Source organism: Chinchilla lanigera, unplaced genomic scaffold (genome assembly GCF_000276665.1).
Source record: "Chinchilla lanigera isolate Chin_1 unplaced genomic scaffold, ChiLan1.0 scaffold00145, whole genome shotgun sequence".
Taxonomy (NCBI): domain Eukaryota; kingdom Metazoa; phylum Chordata; class Mammalia; order Rodentia; family Chinchillidae; genus Chinchilla; species Chinchilla lanigera.
In genome coordinates, this window is record NW_004955546.1 from 1,097,646 (window position 1) to 1,121,037 (window position 23,392).

At 49.8% G+C, this 23,392-nt stretch overlaps 1 protein-coding gene across 3 annotated transcripts; it reads left to right on the forward strand.

The window, feature by feature from the left end:
- The first annotated feature begins 8,066 nt into the window (after window positions 1-8,066).
- On the forward strand, window positions 8,067-15,694 carry LOC102025178. 3 transcript variants are annotated; one of them, XM_013508411.1, is made up of 4 exons: window positions 8,067-8,297; window positions 10,716-10,858; window positions 11,402-11,614; window positions 13,169-15,694. In XM_013508411.1, exons 2-4 carry the CDS (start codon window positions 10,853-10,855, stop codon window positions 13,670-13,672), a joined length of 723 nt encoding a protein of 240 aa, XP_013363865.1. In that variant the 5' UTR covers window positions 8,067-8,297; window positions 10,716-10,852; the 3' UTR covers window positions 13,673-15,694. The 3 variants fall into 3 exon arrangements, 2 of the variants coding, with proteins under 2 accessions (XP_013363865.1, XP_013363866.1); XM_013508412.1 differs by lacking the exon at window positions 8,067-8,297 and having other exon boundaries at window positions 10,535-10,858; XR_001232206.1 differs by lacking the exons at window positions 8,067-8,297; window positions 11,402-11,614 and having other exon boundaries at window positions 10,535-10,858; window positions 12,498-15,694.
- Window positions 15,695-23,392: the final 7,698 nt, after the last annotated feature.

The following is a 23,392-nucleotide window of genomic DNA, read 5'->3' on the forward strand; positions in this document are numbered from 1 at the left end:
CCCGGATCAGGTCCTTCAGGATGGACACAGTCAGGCACTGTCAGTCCTAGGAGACCTCAGAGCTGACCCCCAGAGCCCCTGGGTTTGGGAATAATGGTGGCCCCTTAGCCTAGGATGCTCTGTGCTCCCTAAATAATTAGCAACGACTGGACTGGGAAATTCACAAGCATCCCAGACAAACTTGAGGTGACAGCAACCCAGCGAGGAGGGGGCTGGACCTGGGGCCTCAGAGGATGACTGTTGCCATCAAGAGGAAATCTGTTCTAGCAGTGGCACATGGCTGTAATCCCAGCACTTGGGAAGCTGAGGCAGGAGGATCAACACGAGTTCCAGGCCAGCCTGGGCTACACAGTGAGTTCACGGCCAGCCTGGACTATATGTGGAGACCCTGTTTCAAACCAAAAAATCAAACAAAAAGCAATAAATGAATGAAAGATATTTTTTAAAAAATCTCTTAAGTGGAGGTAGGAAAGGGGAAACAGAAAGGAAACACATTGAAGTGTCCCAGGAAGCATATGTGTGTATTTGGGACCAGATTCCACCTTTCCTGCACTGCCCCACTCCCCACAAGCGAGGTTTTTACACTGTGTTGTACTACTTGGTATATCTGGCATTTTCATGTTGGCAGAGCAAACCTGTCTGATCTTGGATTTTCCTGCCTCTTTTGTGTTTGCTTTTAAAGTTTGTTGATTTCTTTGAGGTTGCTGGGGATGGAACCCAGGCAAGCTCTCACCACTGAGCAGCACCCAGCCCTGCAGATTGGAGAGCCCTTTTCTGTTTTCCAGCGAGTCAGTGTTCTTCACATAGCTTCTGTGCATCTCATTAAATTTACTCATCTTGCAAAAGGTAGCTGCTGTTATTACCCACGTGCTACATGAATACATCCCCGCTGCAGATGAACCGAATGATACACGCAAAACATGTCTCCTGTTCTGCGCCCCGCCCCCTGGAGGTGACAGTCCAGTAGCTTTGCTTCCTGTGTCCTTTTGCATTTGCCCTGCTCTGTGTCTTCTGCGTCATTCAGGGTCATCTAGTACCCACTCCTGGGTCTTGCTTGTTTCCAGCTATAAATGTGCCTTGGAGAGCCCTGCACAATCTGTGTTAGCAGATTTAACATCCTGGAGCACTTGGACTGGCATTTCTTTAGTGGTGCATTTAGTTTTTTCTTCTTCCCCAGTCCCAGCTGGGCTGCAATGGGCATCAGCATCTGGCAGAGGGTGAAGGTAAAGCATTCACTGCTGGCACTCAGACTGTGTCCCTCCTGCTTACCTGTCCTGTGATTTGGGGCCTACCACTGAAACCTTCCCAGCCTCAGTTTGCTGATCTTAGAGGTGATAACGGTTAGTGCCTCAGTATTAGCAGGGGCTGAGGTCCTCGTGCACCCTGGAGACCGCTTCTCCAGGGCAGATTGTGAAACAGGATTGGGGATCAAAGGGCAGGCACATTTCCACTTCACAGCTGAGAGGCCCCGGTGTACCTAAAAGGCTGTTTGGACCCCTTTCCCTCCCGCAGGGCAGGAAGTGCTGCTTCCTGATCCTACAGGGTGAATGCACCCAAGGTTTTTCATTTTTGCCAGTCTGGTGAGCACAGGGCACATTCCATCCATTATTGTTTAAATTTGCATTTTTATTAGATGACTAGAGGTCTCAGCATCCCTTCAACAGCTGCTTGGCCATTTTCCTATGTTCTGTGACTTGTGCCTATCCTTGGTCCATTTTCTGTTGGACTGGTTGCCTTAAATACACTGATTTTGTAGAAGCTTGTTACGTGGTCTGTGTATAACTCCTGTGGCTATTTATAAATGTTATAAGTATTTTTTCCTAGTCTGATATTTGACTTTTAATGTGTTTGTGATACTTCTTTTTGTTCAGAGATTTTGCATGTTCACAGATAAACTTGGTATTTTCTTTATGCCTTTGATGGTTTGTGTCAAGCTTAGGCAAGTTTTTCCTATCCCTTTAATCACAAAACTGTCCTGCTTTAAACATCCTCCTACCATAAAAGAGCTTTCTACATGCTTTCTGAATTTTCAATTTTTATTCTTTAGGTTGAAAAATATTTTAAATAGCAAAGATTGAGGTATTACTTTTCTTTAAAATTTGTTATTAATAGGGGCTGGGGATTTAGCTTAGCAGCACAGTACCTGCCTGGCAAGCGCAAGGTCATGAGTTTGATTCCTGGTACCGGAAGAAAAAAAAAATTTGTTATTAATTATTACCTCTTTATATTTTTTAGTTTACATTTATTTTAATTATTTTGAAGTAGTGTATGAATATATTCACTTTGTAAACATCCCAGCAATATAGGAGTGGAGTAAAAGTATGCCACTTCCCCCCTTTTTTTCCTGGTGCTATGGGTAGAACCTAAGGCCTTGTACATGCTAGGCAAGCACTGAGCCATACTTCCAGCCCCTTCCTAGTTTTCTAGCCCCTTGCCTCCTTTTCAAAGATACACAAGGCTGTCTGTCTGATGTAGACCTTCCATGTCTCTTTCTAGATATTTATATTCAATACCATTATTTACTTCCATGTGGTATTTGTTTTTTAATTTAAAAACAACGTAGACACAATTTGATTGATTGATTGATTGCAGCACTGAGGATTGAACCTAGCATCTTACATATATTGGGCAATTGCTTACCACTGAACTGCACAACACAAAACTTTTTATTTCAAATTCTTTCTTATTCACTTACCCATCCCTGGAACAAATAACCTGACACCCACATTTTAAAGGTGGAGAGGTTTATTTTGACTCACAATTTCAGAGGGTTCAGTCCATGGTCAGCTGGTTCTATGGCAGAAACAGCATGGCAAGGTACATGGCAGAGGAATGCTGGTCAACCCATGGCAACCAGGAAGCAAAGAAAGAAGTGAGGAGCCAGGGACAAGAATATACCCTTCTAGATTGTGGCCTCAATGGCCTGCATCTAACCAGGCCCCCCTTCCTAACAGCACATCCAGCTACTGAACTCATAAATGGAGAAGTCCACTCATGTGTAGCACCACATGATCCAATAACATTTCACACCCATGAGAATTGTTGGGGAAATGTAAAATATAAACCATAACATTCTGCTCTTGGCCTCCAAAAGACTCATGTCCATCTCATTGTGCAAAGTTCATTTAATCCATCTCTAAAAGTTCCCAAAGTTCTTACAGTTCTAGCATTGCCAAAAAGTTGAAGACCTAAGTCTCCTCTAAAACTCAAGGCAAATTCTTAGCTGTGAGCTCCATAAAAATCAGAAAGAAAGTTAAACACTCCCAGCATACAACAGTATAGGGTAAACATTCCTTTTTGAAATAGAAAACATAGGGAGATAGAAAGGAATTAGGCCAAAGCAAGACTGAAACTCAGCAGAGAAAACATTAAATTCTGTAGCTCCATGTCCAGCATCTGACATGTGAGCTCCAAAGGGCTTGGGCAGTCCCACCCCAGTGGCCTTTTTGGTTATAGCCCACTTGCTTGCCCATTGGGCTGGCTTTGCTTGACACCTATAGTTTTTTTCAGTAGACATTCCACATTCCTGGCATCTCCAACTTTTCTGGGGTTTCCACTGTACCTTTGGCTTTACTCTCATGGATTCATACGTTGCTCTTTCTTGGGCACATTTCCTAGCCTCCAAGGCTTTTTCTGAAATCTGGGTGGAAGTTTCCATGATCCCATAATGGTTTGATTTTGCATGCCTGTTAAACCAGCATGACTTGCATGATGCCATGATCCCATAACTGTTGGATTTTACATGCCTGTTAAACCAGCACCACTTGCATGATGCCATGGCCTACAGCAAGTCTGTGCAGTAGCCAGGCCCCATTGGATCATAGCTGCAGAGGCCTCTAAGTGTCTGGATGTCTGAGCATGGCAAAATAAATCCTGGGGAACCACTTCCTTCCTTAGGCAGCCCTGAATGAGCAGACATCTCAGGGACTATCTTTTCAAGTGAAAGCTTTACAGGTTTGTACCTTTGAGTTGGCAAAGATGGAGTCTTGCTGATTCCTGAGATGCCTTCAAGCAAAATATTTGACTTCTTTTTTTTACTTCTTTTTAATGGAGATCTTTTCAACAGCCGTGCTCTTCATGACCCCAACTTTACAGGCAGTTTCTCTCTGGCCAAACTGAATTTTTCAAATTATTCAACTTGACTTTTTGCTTCTGCTTCTCAAAGTAGGTCTGTCTAAAAGTAGCCAGTAATAACCATGCCATAGCCTAACTGTTGAACTACCTGGAGATTTTTCTCTGCTGGATTAATTAGTCTGCTTTCTTTAAATTCAGCTTCACACAGTCTTAGGACATGAGCAAAATATGGGCAAGTTCCTTGCCAGAGTGTTACACACATGACCTCTAGTCCAATTCCTAATACAATCCTGAGTCCCACCTTGTCATTTACTGTCTGCATTCCTATCAGCATTCTGGTCTTCTGGGCTCTGACCAGACTCTCCCATCAATCTCTGCCTATTCTGCTTAGAGCATACTAGGCTATGCTAGCATCTCCAAACCTTTCCAAACTCCTCCCAAAGGCTTCTAACCACCTGGCCAGTTAGTCTTATTTATGATAAGGCAATTTGAGGATATGACTTTCCCTCTAAATAGCAATTTTGTTGAATTGCATAATTTCCTTATGTAATTACCTTATTGCCAATGAGCTCCAAACATAATTTCCATTGTGCAAACAAAGTTTGTTTCCAAAATATATTTTTATCTTTTTGTCTGTTTCTAATTTTATTGTGCACTAGTGTGAGACTATGAGTTGCTTAATATCAGTTCTGGAAAAGATGCTAAGGTTTCCTGACTTATCCTGAACAATCAATTTTTCCAAATTCCATACAAGAGCTTGAAAAGAACACACGTTCTCTGCTGGGTACAGACCTCCTGTATAACAAGTTAATGGTATTCCAATATGTTCTGTTGTCTCTTTTGCACCTCACTTGTTTTTGTTTGCTCAGATCTCTTGGGCTTGTGGGTCTGTGAGTATCCAGCATGCTTCTCTGCTTGCTTAGGTGAATGGATGGGGGCGTGGACACAGGCAGGCCTTTGTCCAGATCTGGGAAATATTCCTTTACTCTAGTTGGGGCTGGCCAGGTAAGCTGTTCTGTCTGAGTGGAAGTCGTAGGCTCAAGGGAGTAGTGACATGGCAAGAGCATTTCCTCTGAGAGGTCCCCACTTCATTGTTGCAGCTGAGACGTCACTGTAAATTTTGCATGACTGATCTTATCAACTGACTCCCACCTGGCCTGGGTCCTGAGCCATGCAGACCCTATTGGGAAAGGAGCCAGCAGGAAAGACTCCCTGCTACAGAGATCCTGGGCCCTCATGGGCCACTGTTTGTGGTGCCAGGGTGCCCTCCCTGCTCACTGTTGGCTCTTCTGAAGGGCTCACTCTATCTCTGAAGGAGAGTTCCATCTCCTAAAAGGCTCATTCCATCTCTGCCCTTCCCTGAGGTCCATGAGAAGCAACTGTACTGGGAAGATAGGTTTTTTGAAAGCAGAGATTTGAACATATCATTGCAACCCATGCTCTTAGCAGTAGCACCCCAAGTCAAGGTGGAAGGACCCGTGTGTCTGTGTCTCGGTTTCTTTTCTCTGATTGCTGAGACAAAATACCCAACGCCCACAATGAAGGAAGAAAAAGTTTATTTAGCTTACAGTTTGTGGAGCTTTCAGTCCACACTTGGCTGGTTCCGAGGCAGAGTGGCACATGGCAGAGGGCAAAGGTTCATGGCGGTGGTAGATAGCAAATTCAGCAAGTGCAAAAAGGGAGGAATGGCAGCAAGCAGCCTCTTTTTTTCTCTTACATATGCAAAACTATCCACCTCAGGGCAGGTGTAGCTCTCACACCCATAACCAGTCAAACTCTAAAAGCCTACCCCATGACTGCATGAGGCTTTGGGAGGACACCCAGACACAAACCATAGCAGTCTGTCACAGATGAGTGGATACACAGTGCTACATACACAACGGAAAGATTTTCAGCCTTAGGAAGCAAGGAACTGCTAACCTAAGCTACACCATACATGGACCTCGAGGACACCATGCTGGGTACAAAGGACAGATACAGCGATGCCACCATGTGAGGTGTCAAGGGTAGTCTGGTCCACAGAGAAAGAAGGCAGGAGGCAGCAGCCAGGAGTCAGAGTTAGCATTTAACGGCATGGAGTATCTGTAAGGGGTGATCAGGCAGTGGTGAAGGCGGCACAATGGGAAAGTACTTTACCTTAGTGCTGCTGATTTATACACAGAAAGTGGTTAAATGGTAAATTTATGTTGTATGTGTTTTACTTCTAAAATTTTTTAATTGGCTTTAATTTTGGACCCAATCCACTTATTCAAATCCTGCATCAGCCTACCTGCACCTGCCTGTGCTGTGGGCACCTGCGGGTCTTGGGCAGAAGGCTGTGCTCCAGTATGTGGGAGGCCACCTGAGTCTGCTTCAAGCTGAGCACTGGTCAGTCCCCAATGTCCTGGGAAACACTGGGCTTTCCTGTGACCTTTATGGCCTCCCTACGACCTTCCTGGGCTCTTTACTGTAATCTTCCTTGTCCACCCTGTGACCTTCCCCTTGTTGCTCACTGCTCCCAGACTGAGGCTGATGGGTACTGCCTGTGGGGGCCCTGAGTCCCCAGGCCAGGCCTTGGTGATGTGAGCAGCAGGTGCTGGGTAGACACCAGGTATCCTCTCCCTGGGCTTTGGGTCCTGTCCACAGAATAACAATGTGGGAACCCAGGCACGGACACTGTGCTCCCAGCATGAGGTTCCCACATGTGAGAGGATAGGAGCAGACAGGTGTGGGCAGGAGCAGACAGGTGTGGGTAGGAGGGGACAGGTGTGGGCAGGAGCATACAGGAAGGGACAAGAGCAAAGAGGTGCAGGCAAGAGAGAACAGGTGGCACAAATGTGGGCAGGAGAGGATAGATGCGGGCAGGAGTGAGCAGATGGAGACTACAGCGGGCAGGTGCAGAATTTGTGTGCGCCTTACCTCAGGGTGCTCTGTGGCAACCCATCCCCCTTGGATGTCCCCAGTGCACCTGTGGTGCTGTTGGCTCGCAGCATGACCTGACCATATGATCCCAGAGTTGACCAGCAGAGGGCGCTCCCAACACACATGCTGGTGGTGCGTTTTGGAAGGAACCGGTTCTGGACTGTCTGGGGTGCCCTGCTGGGGCACAGTGGCTCCCTCTTTATTTCTCCATCGGAGGAACCTTGTCTTTAGAGAAGCCAACAATTCAAGACGCCCTGTGTGGAACTGAAGTAGTGGAGACCCCAGACAGAAGCTATGTGATTTGGGGCATGGCTTTGAGCCAGAGGCTTCTCCACATAAAACACACATTTGTCAGCATGACTGTGTATGTATCCCATGTGTGTACGAACATGTGTGCACATATGTGCTCACACATACCTGTGGGAGTGCATGTGGGTGTGTCTGTATGTTCACACATACATGCTTTGTGCCTGTGTACATGTGTCCGTGTGCGTGCCTCTGCACATTTGTGCTCACATATTCCTATGGAAGTGCACGTATGCCTGCGTATAACGTGATGTGTGCGTCTGCACACCCACATGCACGCGCGTGTGTGCACCTGTGTGCGCATATGTGTGCTTCTGAATGTCTGTGTGAGTGTGCCCACATGTGACAACACAAATGTGCACATTCTTTTTGTGTGTGTGTCAACAAAGGTTGGCCTGACCTGTGGAGCACAGGGTCAGGGTGGGACAGGAGCTGGGGATGCTCAGGTCCTGTGGAGCTGGCCTGTAAGAGCAGCAGGACATGTGACACCGGTCACTGCGCAGGGCATGGGCGACTGCATTCCAGAAGACTTCCTGGAGGTGCTGGCCCCAGTCACGCAGGTCAGCCTGCTGGCCCTGAGCAGCCTGTGGCCCAGGCAGGTGTCTGGGCTCCTCCGCCAGGCCTGGCCCCTGAAGGGCCCCTCCTGCCGTGGCGTCTGCCTGGTTGCCCTGATTCTCCACGTGTGAGCAGCAGCCCTTCCGGAAGCACATTGGCGGGGGGGGATCTGATTACATCCTGGAGTACGACCTCGCTAATGCAATCAGGAAGTGTTCCCGGGCTCCAGCTGCAGTGCTGGTAGTGGGTGTCATGCTGCTGGGCCACAGCTTGCACCAGGCAGGAGGTGCCCAAGACCCTGCAGCCAGCTGGTCCCTGGGGAGGAGCCGCTCAGCCTCCTGTCCTTCCCTGGCTCTGAATCTATTCAGAATCTCTGAGTCTTCGTCTGGCTGGAGAGAACAGTCAGCAATGAGGAGTCAGCATTTGGAGAAGTCTCCAGAACGCAGCTGTTTCCCATCAAGGTCAGGCTCTTACTTGAAACTTTTAAGAGAAGGCTTTCGGGGAGAGCCCAGGGCTTCTCCGCACTATGGAGAGACACCAGAGCCCAGGGTGTGTTAGTGTCCGGACTGCCCAGCAGCATCACTGACTGGCCAAGGGGACAGGTGGCTGGGAGGCATGGGGCCGCCTTGTCAGGCTCTGGGGTCCTCTTCTTCCCAGGAGAGCTGGGGGGCAGGGCACTGCAGGCAGGATTCCCTTGTGGTAGAGTTGGGGAGTAGAGAGGAGGAAGTCTGGAGCTCTCAGGGCACCCGGGAGGACCTCCTCCACTGTGTCTGGTGGCCAGCGTGTCCCTGTGCCCCTTGTCCTGTGGGTCCCGTTTGAGCTGGCTTGTGGGGCCTGGCAGCACCTTGTGAATAGAGTAGACAGAGGAAGGCCCCTGTGGATGTCACCTGTTCCCAGGAGGGCTTTGGGGAACCTGGGCTCCAGACTGAGGACCCAGACAGGCAGAACCCACCATGGCCACAGCCGTGCACCACAGGGCTTAAGGATGTGGGGACAGGGACGGGGGAGATGCTGTCCACGACCCAAGTGCTGGTTCCTCTGACTCAGACCCCGTGAGCTAGGACCTGATATCCCTATCTCTATGTGTGACATTTGCAGGCTCCTGCTGAGGGCCAGGTGCAGGGGCAATGTACCACCTGGTCTAAGGAAACCTTACCTGAGTCCTGCATCTGGAGCACCATGTTGCAGGAGTCTGTGTGCCACCAGGTCCCAAGAATAGTCTTGCCACTCACTCCTGGAGACAGGAGGACCACAGTGTCCAAGAGGCTCCATGACAGGCGACTGGACCCCATCCATGGGCCATGCTGTATGAGGGTAGGGAGAACGGGCCAGCTCTATGGGACCAACAACCATGACATTGAAGGTGCTGCCTCTGCCCCCAGCCTGGTCCAGCCCTGTGGTGTCCCCTGCCGGTGTTATCGAGGCCCCTGCCTGCTGCCTTCCTGTCCCTTTACTCCTCATGTTAGTGCCCGTCACTCAACCGGGTCAAACAGCTGCGTCTCGCTGGTTGGGAAGAGGGTGGGCCCCCTAGAGAACATCAGAGACTCAGCAATGCCCTCAGGATCTTTATTGGAACCAACATCCCAGGAACAGGCTCAGAATTTCCTGAGAGGTGGTAATAGCTCTGTCCTGGCTTCCTCTTGCCTTGGCCTCTGGGAGGCTCTGGCCGGCTCTGGGCTGGATGCCACCTTCCTGGGGTCCCTGGAGCAGCCGGGCCCCACCCTGGCCTACAGCCTGGGTCTGGTCCACTCCTTGCACTGTGCCCGCCCCTGGGGGAGGCTGGGCCCTCAGGACAGGATGAGGAAGCCACGTGGGGTGTGGCTGGAGAGCACAGCAGGGATGGGCTTCAGGGCGGCGCCTGGGTCTGTGTTGGGCTTCATCCCACACAGGAAGTCAGGAAGCTGGAGCATAGAGACAGGCAAGGCGGGGCTGAGGAGGTGCTGCCATCGGATGAGGCTCCGGGGATGAGCAGGACCTGCCGGCCCGTTCTTCATCCCCTCCTGATGTCTGCTCGGCCCTCTGCACCAGGCTCAACCTTTGGGTGGCTTTGCCCTCCATCCTGTCCCCTGCACCCCGCTGCTGTCCCTAGCCTCTGTGCAGGACCCCTGAGGCCAGGTGCCATGAGGGCTCTGCGTCTCTCTGGGATCCAGATGAGGATGCTAGGTGGGGTGCACAGGGCAGTGTTGGGGTGCAGATGGGTACAGGGATGCAGCAGTCCTGTGCGTGAGTCACTCCCGAAGTCGCCTGCATCTTCATCTGGGGACACTACTGTCTTCTTCCCCACAGGCTGGAGGCAGCCAGGAAAGCACTTTCCCTTTGTCAGCCTGAGAAAGCCTCACTGGGCAGCAGCAGGGAGATTTACTGTCCTGTCAGTGAGGCCATTGCTCACCAGACAGGAGGAGACGCGAGGCCATCCTGCCAGGCAGCGTCGCAGGAGGAATTAAATCATCTGGGAATATCCTCGTCCTCAGTGTCACCATGGCCTCCCTGCTCGCATGTCACTGTCACAGCTCTGGCGGCCCCTGGGCTGGATATGCCCTTAGGCAATGACAGGGACGGAGGGCCAGTGTCCTTCAGGATGACAGAGACATCCTGGTGGGTGCATGGTGGCCAGTGGGAGGGGTGACCTCTTGCCATTCAGCGCTGCCACAGGTGGCTGGGGAGGAGGGGAGGGTCCTTGAAGGATGCCTTCACCTGTCCCCAGGGAGCGTGACCCCGTGGGATCCCTATACCTTCCAGCTCAGCCACCAGGAGCTGGGCTCCAGGAGAGGAAGTGTCAGTGGTCCCATGGATGCCCTGAAGGCACAGCTCATCCCCAGAGGTTGACTCCTTAGCTGCCTCCTTGTCCAGGGCCCCCTGCTTCTGTCCTCTCTCTATAGGTGGCGCTGTATCACTAGACCCCTCCCGAGCTCTGCCACCAGGACCAGGTGGAGAGGTGGGGTGGACAACCATCAGGGCTAGGCACAGTCACGAGGAGAGACAGAGGGTGCCATCATGGTCACAGCGGGGACAATGGATGAAGGTGAGCTTCATGTGTGCCCTTGGGCTCTTTGAGGAGGCTGCTGGACCAGTGAGGAGGTAGCCGCGGTCCCCAGGGCTTGCTGGGGGCATGGGGCTGTGTCTACGGCTTTACACAGCCAGGTGCTGAGGCAAGAGTCTGGACAGACAGAGCCCCCAGGCTGTTGAGGCCCTGGCTGCCTCTCCCTTCCCTGGGGGTTGTGAACAGTTGTGCAAGTGTGAGTGTGCTTGTGTGGTTCATCCCACAATGGACAGGGTGACAGGCGAGGCTTGGATGGGAGCGTGCATGGTGACAGGGTGGGCTGTGAGGACCAGGTGGGGACAAGGCCCCTCTCCAGAATGCTGGATGTGGCTTTGAGTTGTGAGGCGGCACTGGGGAAGGCTGGGGAGAGGACGGAGCTTGTGTGTCACAGGCCATGGTGGCCACCTCTCACCAGACCCCACAGAGCACACAGCCATTTAGGGACACCGTGGAGGACCCAGGTGCCTGGGGATACAGTAGCCAGGTAGGGGTGAACCCTCCACTCACAGCAGACACTCACGGCAGAGCCAGCCAGGGAGACGGGGATGGAAAGCAGCGGATGGGCCGGACTGGTGGACAGCATGGAGTCCGCACCTGCACGTGACGTGTGGGTGTGACACTCGTGCCCCCAACTCTGCTCTCACTGTGAGGAAGCCCCTGCAACACCAAGGATGCCCACAGGATCCGCTGTCTGATCGCAGCGCTCTGACGGGTCCGAGCCAGAACATCTGGAGCGTGGTAGGTAGCAGTAGCCAGAGAAGAGGAGATGCCAGGAGACACAAAGACGCAGGCCCAGTGACACAGGGAGTAGCGTGGACGCAGCACCAGAGGGGACCGTGCGACCCGCCGTGCAGGGTGGAGAGTGAGACAGGAGGAAACCCAGGGAGCCCCACGTCCAGCAGCAGAGGCGGGGGTGCAGAGAGTGAGGGGTGCAGGGCAAGGGAGGGGCCGGGTCCTCAGGACCAGGGCGGGGTGCGGCTCTGGGGTTGGGCCAGACCCAGGTATGTGTGGGTGGGGCTTTAAGGTGCTGAGCCCCTTCCACCCAGACAGGAGGCGGGGTGTGTGTGTGTGTGTGTGTGTGTGTGTGTGTGTGTGTGGCCTCAAGATTTGCCTGAAAATGGGGCTCGGAGGAGGCCGAACGTCTTGTGTGTGTTCAAGGTGCCAGCTGGGGTTCCCATGTGTCCCTGTTCACAGCCAAGTTTCCGTACATGGGGAGAGAACACCACACGCACGCCCTTGACAGTTTCCCACCGTCTGCGCCGTCCGCACCGTCCCAGTCGCTCATTTTTCTTTTGACTTGGAAGGAACAGGGGATAAAGAGAGGCTGAAGCCCTTTGGCCTCTCCTCTGAGGGGCCCAGAGTTTTCATTTGCTGTGATAACGTAGGTGCAGTCCTGCTCAGTTTATCAAATCCCAGGACAGTCTGGGGGTCACCACTCCTCCACACCAGCAGTAGGGACGCCCCATGGCTGTCTCTGTCTCTCTCAGTGTTGTGTTCCTGTCCGTCACCGTGACAGAAGTCAGCTTCCTTCCTCCTCCTGTGTGTCGGAGAGGAGACGGAGGACACATGGAAGCATCGCAAGTGTCTGTTCGGGGTAATTTCTCTCTGCATCCCACTGCAGTGCCTTGTGGATAACAGTGAGACATAGAACCAAAGTGCAAAGTTGCTGCTCTTGTTCATCTTCACCGGAGTGACGCAGCCACGCTGGCCATTGCTGGACACGTTCATGGTAGAGGACAGAAAAGAGAATCACATGTTCTCTCGTACAGAGACACCAGATCCAGAGGAGCAAGAGCAGGACAGGGTCCCCAAGGCTGGCCAGGGCACAAAGTCACAGCTGGGCTGGTGGGAGCCTGGGCTCCATGCACAGAGGAGGCTGTGGTTGATAATAGGTGCTGTATTTCAATTGCTAGAAAAAGGATTCCAAGGTTTTCACCAAAGGGAAATGGAGCATAGTTGAGGTGTCTCACAAAGAGCGACACTTACGTGTCAGTGCAAAACTGTATTATGCTCAGACCTCACCCTGCAGTGAGGGCGGTGTGCATTTGGTTTCCCCCTTGATGGAAGGCTGCCCTGACAGGACTGTTGGACCCAGCAAAAGCTCACAGGAAAAACACCTGTACTCCATGTCTGGCCCTGTGTGTTTGGGAGAGAACATCAGGCATGGCCTATTCACCTGGGCTGGGGCTGGGGACCTGGGCACCCTGATTGCTCACAGCCAATGAGTTCTTGCCTGGTCCAGCCCCACCCCCCCCACTGTCCCATTAACCCAGAACCCGCTTTCTTCTGCAGGTGATGGTATCTTTGAAAGATGCCCCATGGAGGCAGCATCCGGGGCCACAGTGTGCAAAGCGCTGGTTCCAGGCCCAGGCTGAAGGGAGTCCAACGGCTGTGTGGGAACCCAGACCACTCACAGCTCAGGGCTGCGGCTGCTTCTGGAATGGACAGAGACTGGAGTCTCCATCTCTGTCTCCCCTCCTTCCGTCCTTTTCTCCTTTTTCCATCATTAGCTGGAGTAATGCAGCGAGGAGAAGCCTCTCAGTGCTGACCGCCGACCTTGGGAAGGAAATGCGTCTCCCTGTTTCTTGGAAAGGGTGTGGAGCGAGTCTGGGCAGCCAGCTGAGCTGCCCAGCCCCCTGGGAGGAGTGGCTTTGGCCAGGCAGGCGGGCACTGAGGGCACAGAGGGTGCTGCCTGGGTTATGGAGCCCCCAGCCTGCTGGGCGCCACCCCAGGGGCAGCCCCTCTGCCCAAGGCCCATCGTCCCCTGTCACCCCCTGCCTCTCCCTCCCTCCGTAAAGCTGCGGCTTCCGTGCTGAGTCACCCTGGCTGGGGTGCCGGGAGGAGGAGAAGGACGGGGGCTGGCACCATTCCGGGAGGGCTGTGTTGAGCCACAGACAACAGACGGGAAACAGCACCCAAAGGCGCGGAAAAGCTGCTTGGGCAGAGGGTCCAGCTTCACAGCTGGGCAGCTCTGAGCACACTGGACTGTGACACGGGGACAGATGTGGGGTGATACATGAAGGTCACAGCTGGACAAAAAGGCCCAACCAGAGAAAGGGCCAGGGCACGAGGGAGGGAGGCGGTATCAGAGGCAGCAGGACAGGGTGAACCCTTGCTTCTATTTTGCCGACTGAGTAAGCTGGGCCAGACATTCATGTGACCTTGTGTGTACACACATGAGCCTGCTGCATGTTCAGAGCGAGATGTGAAGAAAAGCACAATCGCACAGCCTAGGCCGGCTGATCCTTGCACACATACAGTTCCTCCTGCAGGAGGTGCCCCGGGTTCACACCTCAGTGTGCTCCGCTCTGCCACCACCTGGGCAGGATGGCGCCCTCCTCTGCCTCTATAATGGCAGTGTTCCCACATCACCCCGACATGGGGCCCTGGTGGCCCAGCCCCACGTGCTCAGACTTGAGCACGGGACAAAAGGCAAAGCATTTTACAGGAGAATGTGCAGTGCCAACGCTGGGTGCCCAAGCTGCTCTTGCAGCCAGGTCAGACCATTTCCCCTGACCCGGTCTCCTCCATCCCCTTGTTCCCTGCCAGACACCCTGTCCTGACTCTTGTGGCGATGTCCCTGTCTTCTGAGTTGTTGCTGTCACCCTGGGTGTGCCCTTGGCGACAGTCTCTCTGTGGGGTTCTGGCTCCATCCACTGAGTCTGTGTGGCCGTGCTCCACGTCACTGCTGTGAACCTGCTTCCCACCACACGTGTGCCATGGTCCACACAAGCATCCTCATCCTCCCTGTCTTGATGGCTCTCCGCCCTGCCTGTGTCCCCCAGGCCCACCTACCTCAGGATCGCAGCAGGACGGCTGGAGCTTGGGAAGAAACAGCACATGAGAGAGCAGCAGATGAACACCTTTGTCCTTCCAAGTGTTCAAACCATGGAAAACGAGGCATTTCCTTCTCAGCACAGCCTCGGCATTCTCTTGGTTTGGGTTTACTCATGGATGCAAAAACTGCTCACAAAAGTGCGTGAACCTGTCTGGCAACCTGAGTGGCGGTGGAGGATGATGGTGCCCAGCTATGGTCCCTCCGCATCTTCTTGTCCTGTGTGGTCGCCCTGCAGCCTGGCTTTTGTTCTCCAAGAGGGACAGGCGGGAGATCCTGGCAGGGACCCAGGGCTGCCAGATCTTTGCAGAATCAAGGACTTACTTTCCCGACCAGGACTCACTCCAATTCTGCTAGTGATGTGAGAGAGAAAGAAGTTTTAGGCTAAAGAATGGAGGCAGCAGACCCTGCTTTTTCCGCAGTCCTTCTAATTAATAACAAATAATGATGTAATGACATTTGTGTGCTCACTGTGCAGGGCACTTGCATAAGCATTACAGACAACAGACCCTTGCTTGTCCTCAACGCATCCTGACACTGACTCTCTTAGTATGTCTTTTTAGTTTATCTGATTCACAGAGCCGGCATCTTGCTCGAAGAGGTCACCAGCTGGGTGAGTGGTGGGGATACAGCAAACCCACTCCTCTCTTAACTGAGACAACAGGGAGTGACATTCAGGTGTGTGCGGTTGTAATAAAAAATGACCCCCAGCTAGTATACTTCATTTTGTTAGTTGCCCAGGTAATAGTTCCTGTTACAGTTCCGGTTGCTCCTGTCTGTTAGAAACAGCTGGTCTAACTGTGATGCATAGCTGGTCACCGTGAGGCATGTTGTATAAACCAACCCCCAACTGACAAGCAATTTTACTTCTGTACTTCCTGCTTGCTTACTTCGTGTAAGCCCTAGATCACCAGAGATCAGGGCCTGATATTTTGAGGAGCAATTGATTCCTAATCAGTGCCCATCCTCTGTTAAATAAATCTTCCAAATCCTAGGTGTCGTTTCGGTGTTTCTGCTTGCCGTTGCACAGTCTTAGCTCTAAGTGTGAACATTTGCTTCCAGTGCCCAAGCTGTGGGTGCCCCTGGGCTGCCGTCATGCACTGGCTTTCGGATGAGCAGGTTGGTCCTCGAGTGCCCTTCACCCAGTGGCTGATTACTTCCACCACCCCACATAGCCCTGCCTGGGCGTTCACCCTGTCTCCCAAAGCAAGGACATTCTCTCCTATAACCACAGAATCGCTATCTAGCTCAACACCCATCCCTTTGGGGCTGTCGTGTAGAAGGTGTTCTGTTTGAGTCTGATTTATTTTGTGATTAGATTTGGAGCAGTGCTGCTGTCTTCCTCAGGACGTCCTCGGGAGCTGCCTGTCCCATTCCTTATGTGTCACCCTTGAGTCAGTATCCAGGCTGTCTGCCAGGTTTTTCCATTCCAAAGGTGCCTTTTCTCTCCTTCAAGTTTATACATAATCCACACAAACCTCCACTCCCCAGCCAGCTCCCTGTGATGCTCTGAGTCCCAGGACTGAGCTCACTGCAGCAGAGTCAACCGTGAGGCTATGAATGGCACTTGTCCAGCTCAGTTCGTCCTTTGTAAAGGAGTCCACCCACCCACCCACCCCTTTATTACCGGCTCTGTGCCTCTGTGCCTTCTATTTTTATACACCGAGTGTCAGGACTGTTTTCATGCTCTGATGACTTCAGGACGGCCAGCGGCAGCATCTTCAAGCTGCATCCCATGTCCTTCGTGAAGTCCTCGTTCTTTCTCAAAGACATTCCAGGCACCACTAATTGTCCCAGGCTCACCATGTGTGTGTTAGTCAGGGCTCTCCAAAGCATTGGAACCATAGGGCAAAAGCACGTGTTTGTATGTGGAGATTCGCCATGGGAATCGGGCACACAGTCACAGGGGCGGAGAAGTCTGAGGCCAGAGAGCCAGGAGCGCCACACAAGGCAGCAGAGAGAGAGGCGAGGGCTCACCCTTCTCTCCTGTTTATGCTGTTGGAATGGGAGAGGTCCACCCACCCTGAACGGGGCACCGTGCAAATGTTCATCTCTTACAGAAACACCCTCACAGACACACCCAGAAACAATACTTTGTCTGCTTTCTTGGTGTCTTTGTCCACTTTTCATGGCTAAGAATTTACCACCATGTGCTGGGGAAGTTGCAAAGAGGTTTACTTTGGCTACAGTTCTGGTCCAAGGCTGAGGGGTCACATCGGGTTATGTCTGTGCTGGTAGAGTCCCAAGGTGATACTGGGCATCTCATCATGAGAGACACTGAGTGTGCAGGAGACCTGGCCACTGTCGAGAGGACCCATCAAGCCCAAGTCCATCCATCACAGGGTGGGTTAAACCATTCATGAGTTGTTCTGTCCTGGCTGCCTTGATGTCCTGAATGAATTAAAACATTTCCCTTTTATGGTCATTTTAACTTTGGGGAAGAGCCAGAAATTGCATGGTACCAGATCCAGTGAGTAAGGTGGATGAGCACACAGCATCATGTGTTTACGAGCCTGCCTTTCTGTTGAATGACACTCAGTAGCAACATTCATCATATTTGTGATCACATGTCATAAAGACACTCATGAAAGAGGACTTCCAGAGCTTCTGCAGAAAGTGGAAAGAATGATGGGATCAGTGTGTTCAAAGCAAGGGGAGATTTGGAGGGGGATTCAAGGTGTGTCTTTTACCGTAATACATTTTTAAAACTTCAAGCATTCACTGTATATTTTGATTATACTTCGTGTGTATATGTAAATATATACACATATATTTGCCCCCATAATTTTGTATTTTGTTCTTTATCCATTTGGATTTGAACTTTGTTAGTAGTTTTAAATAGACATTTGATTCTATCATTCTTGATTCTACAGTTTTGTAGCGTGACCAACCCAATTTTCCTAACATCCTCTACTGAACTCAAATTATTTATTTCAGCTATAGACACACCGTTCTGTCTCTGAGGTCTCTGTTCTGTTCCTTCGGCCTCTTTGCATGCACTTACATCATACCATGCAGTTTTTATTTTTTGCTGCATGTCTTAATGTCTATCTGTGGACGGACATAGTGCCCTTCCTCTCTTGTTCTTTTCTGCTTCCTGAAGTGGCCCCAGACTACTCCTTTAATCCTTAGCCATCCCTCAGGTCTATCGTCCTTCCCTTGTCCCATGTTGTGCGTGTCACACACAATGCTGCCTTGAATAGCCTGCGCAACCTCACACGTGTGAAAGGGTTACTGCTCGATCAACAGCCCCAGTTGGAATTTGGGGTCAAAGGGCTTCTGAATTTCTATGTCTGATAGTTAAATTGCACTGTGTCAGAGTGGGCAATTTACAATAAACTAGCTGTGTCCAAGTCCCTGATGTCCTGGCCTCAAACAAAAAATCAGAACTCAAAAAATTTTGCACTCTAGTAAGTGAAAACTAGTTGTTAGTGTATTTTAACTTTTCTTGATATGGGTAAAGGTGAACATCTCTTCAGAGTTTGTTATATTTTTAATGGGTTTTCTATTTAACACATTTATACACCCGAAAACACGAATTTCTGGTCTTATTCATGTCACTCCTGGGAGCTCTTTGTACACAGGAGATTCATGCTCATGAGACACAACGTTTCCCCAAGATTGTCGTTGGTCTCTTTACTGATATAGTAAAGGATGTTTTTTGCAATATGGATTTTAAAAATTCAGCTATGATCACATTGACAAATCTTTTCATCCATGAATTTTAGATTTGAGCACACATAGTGCTTTCTCTCCTTCAAATTTTTCGGAACAGAGTCTTATAATGTTTTCTTCAAGAAATGTTTGTGCCCAGTTTTTGATGTTGTAACATTTTGGCCTACTTGGAATTCATTCTGGTTTAAGGGGTCAAGTATAAATATACTACTTTGTTCAAGGTGCTACCAAATTGTCACATCATTTGTCAAGAAATCTTCAGGTCCCTTCAACTTTTGGGCCAGTGCGAATAATGCTGCTACAAGCATGTGTGGCAGTCTTGTATGGAGATATGTTTAACTCTCTTGGGTCTATAGCTAGGTAGGAGTGGAACGACTGGGTCATATACTAATTCTGTCGTTAGCATTTTAAGAAACCACTGTACTGTTTTCTAAAGGGGCTGTTCTGTTTCACGTTCTGTCAGGAACTCACAAGAGTCTGAACTTCTCCACAGTCTCACTGGCGCTGCTGTTGTCTCTCCTCTTTATGGTCACCATTCTAGAGAAAGTAGTGTTATTTTACATTTCCCAGTGACAGATGATGTGAACATTTTTTATGTGTTTATTGACCATTTGTGTATCTCTGGAGGTATACAAATCTTTCATCTATTTTGAAAATTAGGCTGTTTGTCTTTCTTGAGTTGTTAATTTCTTTCTAATTATTATTTTCATGCTAAAAGCTATGAATTTTAGTATTAATTTTGCTCTCTACTAGTCTAGTAATTTTTCTTCTTGTACTTTTTCATTATCTTGGATTTCTCAGGTATACAATCATATTATCTACAAATAGTGATAATTTCTCTTTGCATTTTCTACTTCTCATTTATTTCTCTTATCTAATTGCATTAGCTAGTACTGCCAATAAAATGTTAAATAACAATAGCAATGTAAACATTCTCCTCATGTTTATGGCATGTGATATTTAACTGTGGTATCAATTTGAATAAGAAATGCTTAGCAGATTGGTTTTGTACAGTTCTGGATATATCTGAATGACGATGGAAGACCCATCCTGGGCATAGGATTGGAGCCTGGATGGAATTTAAAAGGGAGAGAAGAAGAAAGTCTCACTTTGGCTTGTTCAGAGGTGTCCCCACCTTCACCATCGCCTTGGGCATCCTTATCTCTGCTTCCAGTGCAGACCCTTTACCTTGTTGATTGGCCTCACACAGGACTTTACAGTGAACTCCAGGCACTGGATTTCTGACTGGATCCATCAGATCCCCAGTATGCAGATCACTCTTTTGAACTCTTCCACACCTGCCTGCAGGCAACCATTGTAAACCTACTTTAAAAAGTTCTTTAAAAAAATAAAGAAATCCTTTACATATCGTATAATTTTATATTAAATCTATCCCTGTAATGAACCCTACCTGATACACGACACTAGGGAGAATCCTCTTGGTGATATAATTTGGGGGCTGAGATAAATCTATACTTACCATGTTTTTGTTTTTGTTTTTGGTCTTTTTGAGACAGGGTCTTGCTATGTAGTTCAGGCTGGCCTTGAGCTCACTTTGTAGCACAGGCTCGTCTCACACTCACAACAATTCTCCTGCCTCAGCCTCCCAAGTCTTGGGATTATAGGCATGCACCACCACACCCAGCCTTTACCATGTTATGAAGTATTAATCTACTACTGATTCATTTAAAATATTAAAATCAAGGCCGTATTTAAAATTGTTATGGTCTATAAAGGTAAGCATATTATTTTTCTTTTCAGAGCCATTTATTTCATGAGTTATGTTAATTTCCTAATCATATTCCTCCCTCTTATTCATGGAATAAATTCTGCTTGGCATAGTCATAACAAATACATTCTTATTTTAATGCACTATTGTAGACTTTGGGATATCTTATTTAGTTTTTATTTAGGATTTTAAAATTAGACCCTGGACTATACAGTCTCTGTTTTGTGAGTAAACTCTGCCAACATTCCATGTTTCATGAATTTCTTAGAAAAAATTTGGAAGTTTTCCCCATTTTTAAGACCTTGTAATAGTTTGAAGACATTGAATATGTCTGCTATTTATTAAAGACTATGTAAATTCCCTTACAAGATTATCCGAGGCTACTCTGGAGAATAGTTCATTGACGACTACATTCGCCTGCTGGGACTGCTGCAATGAACAGTCCAAACTGAGTGCCCCCAGCTGGGGAAGGTCTGGCTGGCCTCTCTCCCGGCTCCTGCAGGCCAGCTCTCGCCCCTGCACGCCTTCTCCCCTCAGTGAGAACCAGGCCACCCTGCTTCAATGTGGCTTCACCCGGAATTATCCACCCACATCGGGTGACCCCTTTCCAAGCAAGGTCACGTCCTGGTGTATGGGGTTAAGAGTCAGTGTATGAAGTTTTGGGCATGGTTTGACCCAGAACAAGAGCTCGTCTATCTTCCCACAAATCAGTCTACTTACATTTTCCAAAGCGTTTAGAGTTAGCTGTGGGAAGTTACACTTTTCCAGAGAATTATCCGCTTCCTAAATGTTTCAAATATGTTTGAATAGAATCAACCAAGTATTTTATGATTTTTTTAAGTTTTAGTTTCTTATTACTTATTCTTTGTGATGTTTAAAAACTCTTTTCCTTCTGTTATTTAGTAGTTCATAAATTCCACCCCGCCACATGCCCTCAGAATAGGCTTTTAGGTTTGTCAATTGTGCTCTTTTCCCTGTTTTCCAGATCACTAAATATATATCTACACCTAATCTATGTCTATAAATCTTTGATAATGCTTTGTGTTTTCCTGCAGTTTATTTTTAATGTCTGAATGAATTTACTTTTAAACAATTATGTAATTGACTTTTAACTTCTTTTGGTATACAAGTTTATGAATTATATGCATGATGCATACAGTCACATAACCACTATTTTAGCCAAGATAAGGAGCTTTGTGTACCCTAAAAAGAAAATATCCCTGCCATTGATGCCTGTCACCACCAACCCCCATCAGCACTGATCAGCTCTCCCTTGGGTAGTTTTGTTAAAATTATGCATTAATCATGGTATGATAAGGGGCTGGGGATTTAGCTCAGCGGCAAAGCGCCTGCCTGGCAAGCGCAAGGTTGTGAGTTCGGTTCCCGGTATCAGAGAAAAACCAAAAAACAAAAAAACAACAAAATCATGGTATGATATGTGAGTTTTGAAACTGGCTGCTTTCACTGCCACGGGTTCACTGTGACCCCCTTCTTTGTCCCATTGAGGACATTGAGCAGGAATGTCTTGCTCATTCTCTGTGCTTTGTGGGGTATAGGTCCATGTCGTGGGTCCCTGCACCTACAGGTCCAAGAGCTGTTGCTCTGATGACTTGCTGCCTGCCCCAGCCTCTCCCTCCCTTGCCTGGTAGTTTCCAAGCAGACTTGGGTTATTTTTGACAATCCCTGCATAGGCGTGGAGTCTGCAGAGCACTGGGCTGCCTACCTCTGCCAAAGATGCCATTTGTGCCCTTTTCTATTTACCCTGTGTCTTAGTCCATCTCCTGTTATACAGCCAAGCACCTGAAACTGGGTGATTTATAAAGAAAAGAAGTTTATTCCTCTCACAGTCCTAGAGGCTGAATAGCCTGGTGTCAGTGCACCCGGCTCTGGAGGTTGTTCCATGCATGGTGGGGAAGGGGACAGGCAGGTGTGTGTGTGTGTGGAAAGAGCATGTGTGTGCATGTGTATGTGTATGCATGTGTGTATGTGTGTATGGGAGTGTGCATGTGTATGCATGTGAGCATGTGTGTATGTGTGTATGGGAGTACTCATGTGTGTATGCACGTGTGCATGTGTATGTCTGTGTAAGAAAATGAAGAGAGGAGGCTGACCTCGTGGTAACAGCTCACCTGCCAGGTAAGTCCTGTCCCTTGAAACTCCACTCAGCCCTCAAGCCCTGGCCCAGTCCAAAATCCAGCCCAGAGGAGGTGCCCTGCAGGGCTGGGTCATCCCCCACAGGTACAACCCCTGCAGGTGCCCCCCCTCTCAGTGCCTGTTCATGGAGACCAAGCTCCAGGCATGGGAGCCTTTAAGACACAAAGCACATCTACACCTCAGCTCCTGTGGCTTTGCGTCTGTCTGGGCGGAGGGGAAACTTCTGTTCTGGACACTTGTGCTTGCATAGCAGGACTTGGGCTCTGGTTCTGCAAGGATGGTGAGGGTGTAGTCCCCTCCATGTCTGAAGTGGGGTCCATGTCACGCACAGTGCTCATCAAACCTGAGCCTCACAACCTTGTGTCTAATGGCTGTCATTCCTTGAAACAGATGGAGGAGCCAGCCCTGGTGTTCAGGGCTTGGGGTACAGTAGCTGTCACCTGTACCTGCCTTGTTAATTCATCTACAGGCAGGGAGCCACCAGAGTGGGAATGCCCAGCCACTGCAGATGCTGGCTGCCCCGTGGGTGTCAGCCCTCCCTGAAGAGGCCCTGAGTCTGTGCAGGTGTACGACAGTTCCTCCCCTCTGTGTCAGTGCTGCGTGTGCCTTGGGTGACCTGCTTCCCACTAGGGCTGGGCCAGAATGGCCAAGCACTTCCACGGGCTCTTCTACCCTGGAGATTTGGAGCATCAATGCCAGTGGGTGATGCCCACTTGGGCAGCAAGATCTGGGCATCCTCTGCAGCTGATCATGGCTGATTGTGGCCCCTCTTCAGGTCTTCTGGGTTCTCCCTAGTTCTCTCTGTTCCCTTGGCTGTGGTGGATGTGGGAGGGGCTGTAGTGGGTGTGGGTGTAGTGTGTGTAGACGGGCTGTGTCCCTGGGGCTCTCTTGGGGATTGCTGCCCAGAGTACCTGCTGGCCCCACAGCCTGAGTGATAGGCTCTGCTTTCCGGAGATGTCTCAAGTCCTGATGGCCCCGTTCCCCTTGGACAAGACAGAATTCCCATCAGGGCAGGGACATCTGGCTCGCACCTGCCTCCCTCAGGACATGCAGGTCCATTTCAGGAGGAAGGAGAAAGGCGCATCACAGAGTAGGAGCACTGGGCGCCAGGCAGGAGGGCACA

Excerpts from the sequence above, each read along its gene's own strand:
- LOC102025178 (XM_013508411.1), top strand. Across the intron at positions 11,615-13,168 it reads GCCAGAACATCTGGAGCGTG|GTGATGGTATCTTTGAAAGA; the intron begins GTAGGTAGCAGT and ends TTTCTTCTGCAG.